The sequence below is a fragment of the Peromyscus californicus genome, unplaced genomic scaffold, assembly GCF_007827085.1.
Source record: "Peromyscus californicus insignis strain IS unplaced genomic scaffold, ASM782708v3 Scaffold_4__1_contigs__length_199733344, whole genome shotgun sequence".
In the NCBI taxonomy this organism is placed as follows: Eukaryota; Metazoa; Chordata; class Mammalia; order Rodentia; family Cricetidae; genus Peromyscus; species Peromyscus californicus.
Genome location: NW_026294562.1, coordinates 161,125,142 through 161,131,141, shown reverse-complemented (window position 1 = coordinate 161,131,141; position 6,000 = coordinate 161,125,142). Strand labels below are relative to the sequence as shown.

The 6,000-nt window shown below is 44.9% G+C and overlaps 1 protein-coding gene across 3 annotated transcripts in view; it reads left to right on the top strand.

Annotated features, from left to right (window-relative positions):
• The window catches only part of LOC128124938 (zinc finger protein 567-like), a 23,780-nt gene continuing 17,780 nt past the window's right edge, over nt 1-6,000 (top strand). For all 3 annotated transcript variants that reach the window (XM_052761793.1, XM_052761792.1, XM_052761791.1), the window contains exons 1-5: nt 1-116; nt 2,181-2,499; nt 3,592-3,643; nt 4,778-4,904; nt 5,253-5,339. In XM_052761793.1, the coding sequence (XP_052617753.1) occupies nt 3,635-3,643; nt 4,778-4,904; nt 5,253-5,339 (223 nt within the window). In that variant the 5' untranslated portion in view covers nt 1-116; nt 2,181-2,499; nt 3,592-3,634. The remainder of the gene's footprint in view (nt 117-2,180; nt 2,500-3,591; nt 3,644-4,777; nt 4,905-5,252; nt 5,340-6,000) is intronic.

Here is a 6,000-nt window from a genome sequence, read left to right as displayed (position 1 = left end):
CCGGATGTCTGGAAGGCGCGCGTAGCCAGCAGACTCAGGAACGCGCCGCAGAGACCCCTGGGAGAGACCGACCGCGCCGGACCGCGCAGGCGCGCACGGCTCGCCAGTGGTCGAAGGTGAGCCTGGTGTGTCCTCTGTGCGTGTGAAATGGGCGGGTGATGGGCGAGCCCGGCTGGGGATGCTGAAGGGGAAGGCGCCAGCCCGGGTTAGGACGGACAGGCAACAGAGTCAGGCCTTAGAGGCGGCGAGCAGGGAGGGAGGCGAGGCCGGCGCGCGCCCTAGGGCTTCCCCGGGAGACTCCACGAGTGTGTCTCCTTGCGCCTGTCCTTATAGGCAGGGCTTTCTGTTTTACCGGTGTTAACTATTGTTAACCAGAATAGTAGGGGGGAAACGCCTGTGTCTGGGTTTTAAAGTAAATCGATTTATTTGAGATTGTAGGACTTTGGAGAGTAAACCGGATTGTGGGAGGATTTTTGTTCCGTGTTAAGTAAGACTCTGTCAGAGATTGCGCTTGCCTTGGGGACTTCTGGAATTGTTGACTGCAATGAGCAGTACAACTTTGATTACGTCTAATTTTGAAGTGTTTGTGTTGGAAGTCCATGAGGAGTCGTTAAGTTGCCCATTATGGGACTTGAGAAAACCTCAGTCCTGGCTACTTAGCATTGTTTAAATTTTCTGAATAGTTGCCGTTTTATTTGCCTGTAGAATTTGATGAGCAATTTAACAAGTATAATAGGTAGATTTGTTTTGAGACAGAGTTTCTCAAGTTGGAGCTCACGATGTAGATAGTCAAGGCTGGCCTCAGAGATCTGCCTGCCTCTGCCTCTCATAAAAGACGTGCACCACCACCGCTTGGCTGATCTATTTATGTATTTTATTTTACTTTTTTTTTTTTGAGACAGAGATTGACTATGTAGCCCTGGTTGGCCCTGACCTTACAGAGATTCACACATCCCGACCCCCACCCCACCCACACCTCCAGAATGCTAGGATTAAAGATGTGTGCTGAGACTTTTAGTTATTTTTTTATGAAGAGAAAATAAAAATTTGAGGGAGTAGCACTGTATATATTGAGAAACCCCATATTGAATGATGACTAATATTTTGGAATAAGCACAACATCTTTGAGAACATACAGTTTTTTAAAAAGAAAGAAAACCGGCAGTAGTGGCCCACGCCTTTAATCCCTGCACTCAGGAGGCAGGAGGATCTCTGAGTTTGAAGCCAGTCTGGTCTACAGAGTGAGTTCCAGGACAGCCAGGGTTACACAGAGAAACCCTGTCTGGGTGGGTGGGGGCACAACGACGACAAAAACCCACAGGTCACGTAGCTCAGTGGTAAAGCACTTTTCTAACTTGGTAGACGTCCACCCCTCACACTCTCAGATGAACTCTAGGGCTTCAGATAAACAAGAAGGAAACACTCTTTCCCTATTCTCTTTTAACTGCCACTTCAAAATTACTATTGGGGTAAATTTTTTTTTCTCCTACTGCTATATGAATTCATGGAAACCTCAATAATTTTTGCAAGGCATTCTTTTTTTTTTTTTTAACTTGTTATTGATTCTTGTGGATTTCACATCATGTATCCCAATCCCACTCATCTCCCTATTCCCTCACTTCTACCCTCTCTGCCAGGCATTCTTAAGATACTAAAAAATTGTTGGGCATTTAAATACAGATCAGTTTCATAGTGATCATTTAGCTAGTCACACTTGCTTAAGGTTTTTGTGTGAGTGAAAGTGTGTGCCCTTAGAGGCCTGAAGAGAACATCAGATACCTGGGTGTGCAGTTACAGGCTGTTATGAACTGCCTTCTGTGGGTGCCGAGACCTGACTCAGGTCCTCTGCAAGAGCACCAACCACAGCATCATCTCTCCAGCCACTGAATCGCTTTCTGTTTGTTTGTTTGTTTATTTATTTATTGGTTTTTGAGACAGGGATTCTCTGTGTAGCCCTGGCTGTCGTAGAACTCACTACATAGATCAGGCTAGCCTCAAAGTTAGAGATCCGCCTGCCTCCGCCTCCTGAGTGTAGGACCAAAGGCATGGACCACCACCACGCAGCTTTATTTTATTTTTTTAAAGCAAATTCTTCCTGCTTTTGAAAGCCTACAGTGTGAAAGGCACACACATGATCCCTTGCTCCCCAATTCTCCAACCACCATTTTGTCTCTTTACAGGTGCAAAGTCTCCAGCTCGAATGGATTGGGAGCTGGGAAAGAGATATCAGAGTTCAAAGGACAGAAGGAGGCCAGCGTAGCTGGTAGCTCTGTAATTTAGGATATCTTCTCTTATTTCCCAAGAGAAGCTGCTTCTGGACCCTCCAGATACACTTCCGTTCTCATGTGTTCAGCTCTTCTCCAGCCGCAGCCTCCTGTTCCTCGGGACATGCAGGGCCCACTTGTCTGGGTGGCTCTTGTTTGTCCCAGGAGTCCTCTTGGGTAGGATCCAACACAACCCAAGCAGCCACCACCCTTGGGGGCTTCATCTAGTGTTAAGGTGAGGATTACTGCCTTCTGGTTGTATACATTTTTGTCCAATGTTCTCATGGCACCTGCAAGAAGCCCTTTGCTTATAAGCATACATTTTTCTTCCCTCAGGAAAATTGTGTTCTAAAAACAACTTATCCACTTAAAAATATATTATTCTCAACTTTCCAGCTTACTGAAGTATGAGTTAAACTAATGGACACAAAACTTTTCAGAGGAGAAAATAGGGTTTATGGGTGTGAGTGAAGGACCCTTGACATTTGCCTAATGTACTGTCTTTGGGATTTCACTGGGACTGAATCAGAAGTTACCATCTTGTAAAAAAAAGGCAGTTGGTGGCTGGAGAGCTGACTCAGGGGTTAAGAGCATGAGTTGCTCCCACATGGCAGGTCACAACTGTCTGTGGTGTACTGTCCTCTGAGGGTACCATAATGCACATGGTTTATGTACATACATGCACACAAAATACTCATGCACATAAAATAAATAAATTTAAAAAGGACATAGTTGGATCGGGAGTTCCAGGTCATCCTCATCTATGTAGCAAATTTCAGGCCATCTTGGGCTGCATAAGACAATGTCTCAAAAAACAACACACATCTGTAAAATAAAAATAACCCAATAGGAAAATGTAATGAATTATAAGAGCACATTTGTAGAAAGAAACTAGTTGTTTTTAAACCTAAGCTTTTCTTCTCCAATAAGGAGAGAACTCAGACTAGAACCAGAATTGATGCCTGTTAGATAATCATGAGCAGATTGCATCCACAGTGCTCCTGTGTGTGGGGTGTCAGGTAGTCCCATGGATTGTTATACAGGGTACATCCTTGTTAGGGAGCGGCTGGAAGCCATCCATAACTGTGGGCTGTTTGGGGTAGGGTGTGGCTTGCCCTCGCTCCATCGTTCCCAAAAGCCTGTATCTTGGGATGTGGGAATGAAATAGCTCCTTAGCCCCAATAGATTCCATTCATTAGGATGTACAAAGGAGACAAGAATCAACACATAGAGATGGTTTTAATTTAGTGTAAGCCGTGAGAGCTAGCTGTAAGGGGGTAAATTCTCAAGTGCCCACCCTTACCCCTTCTTGGCTTTGCTATTTTAGGAACTACCCTACTTTCCTGAAGAGGAGCCCAGATCTCAAAACCATGGCTCAGGTGAGGTAATGGTCCCCCTCCTTGGAAAGTTGCTTGTTTTGATCTATCCTGGCAAACTCTCTCCCCACTTCATTTTAAGTGGAGAAAATTTATGTCATTGGTGAAGCCAGAGAATTTTTTCTGTCTTGTGAGACACCATGCCTTATGTGTGCTATAGTGGGCTATGGGTTTATATTCATATGTACTCTCCTATGTTCATGCCCGGGGAGCACATATGTTAGAGTCTGGTTCCCAGTAAACAAGTGCACATTGTAGGCATGGAGCAACTTCAGATGAGGTCATGGTTTAATTACATTTTTATTTTTCTTAGTGTTAACCTGTGTCTGTGTGTATGTGAACGTGCATGTACCACAGCATTCATGTGAATGTCAGTGCAACTTACAGGAGTCGGTTTTCCCCTTTTACGCTGTGGAACCAAGACTGAACTCCATCATCAGGCCACTAGTGCCTTTACCTGCTGAGTCAGTTTATGACTGTCCCAGTGGAGCGGGGATAAGAGTAGTTCCCAGGGCTGTAGAGATGCCAAGCACTTGTTACTCTCCCAGAGGCCCTGGGTTCAGTTCCTAGCACCCATATGGTGTCTTACAACTGTCTTAACTCCAGTTCCTGGGACTCTGACACCGTCTTCCAACCTCCAAGGGCACCAGGCACATGTGTGGTGCACAGACACCATGCAGGCAAAACACCCATACACATAATAAAATAAATCTAAAGAAATGTTTCAAAGAGTAGTTTTCCTGTCCCAACCACTGGGTCCCAGATAAACACAGAAGCTTATAGTAATTACAAAATGCTCGACCAGTAGCTCAGGCTTATTACTAACTAGCTCCTACGTTTAAATTAACCCATTCCTAATAATCCATGTATTGCCACATGGCTCATGGCTTTATCTGTCCTCTAGCATCTTGCTTCTTGGGTGGCTCGATGGCGTCTCTCTCAACTCCGCCCTTCTTCATCCGAGTTCTCAGTTTGATTGTCCCGCCTGACTTTATCCTGCCTTGCTATAGGCCAGTCAGCTTTATTATTAACCAATGAGAGTAATACATATTCACAGCGTGCAGAAGGATTAGCCCACAGGCGTTCCCAGTATCTAGTTAACGTGTGTCAGTCACCCTTCCAAATTCTGCACTGCAGGGATCCCTGTCACTCAAGGATGTGACTGTGGACTTCAGTCAAGAGGAGTGGCAGCAGCTGGATCCTGCTCAGAAGACCCTGTGTATGGATGTGATGTTGGAAAACTATGGCCACCTCATTTCCATAGGTATGGAAAGCTGTGATGCTCTTTATTTCCTCTCGGAGCACCTAAGTAACTGTGCTCTCGAATTCCAGTAATGGGAGCCAAGAGACCCTTTTGGTTTGCAGGAGGGATGTTTGCTCTTCAGCTCCTAGAGGAAGGAGCTAAGTTTGCTGTTATGCAAATGAGAGACATTCAGATATGCACCTTAGTCACCTTTAGTATTTTTCGAGCTCCTGCACATGTGCGATCTTAGGTTGAGAGTATTCCCTCATCTCCCCATACCTACCCTCTTTTTGGCTGGGTGTGTGTTTTACCACTGAGCTCCATCCCCAGCTGCCTTGCTCATTATTACTTCCTTCTCCTCCTTATCAGGGTGTGACGTGTCTAAACCCGATGTCATCCTCAGATTGGAGAGAGGGGAAGAACCATGGACATCATTTGCGGGTCATGTCTGCTTAGGTGAGTTTCAGAGTTCCAGACATGAAAGATAATAGAAAGTAAAACTGAAGGAAGCAGGTAACCAGGAATATCATTGAAATGTTTTAAATGTTCTTAAAATTTCCTAACTTTTGAAGTAACTGGCTCACCTACAACACTTAAACCAAAATTCTGAGCCAGGGGGTTTATTGCTAGCATATTTAAGGATAGTACAATTTGGAAATGTTTTCATTTGTAACACAAACCCTGGTGCATGAGGAGGCATAATTACATTGAGACTCAACTCAGGGTACATGTCATTTCTTCCAAGAAGATGCGTTCTGGAGTTAGGCTACCCTATATTAACATGAGGGGGGGATCTGGCCTGGCCTTGGTCATATAGATAGCATAGAAGTCATTTGGGCTACTAGCCACCTCTGGTCCTGATTGTAGGGGCTTGATGTAGCCTGGCCCAACAGATAACACAGATCACCATGCTATTAATCACCTCCAAATCCCAGCCTTCTGAAAAACAGGTCATATGTCCTTCCTTTTAAAAGAACAATCCTAGGTGCTTAACATTTCTGGTTTCCCTGGAGATCTATATATGCAACAAATAAATGAATGAATAAAGGAGTTCAAGGCCACCAGGGGAGCGAGCATGTCTAAATAAATAAATGGGCAGTAGCTAAGCTCTGTGGTA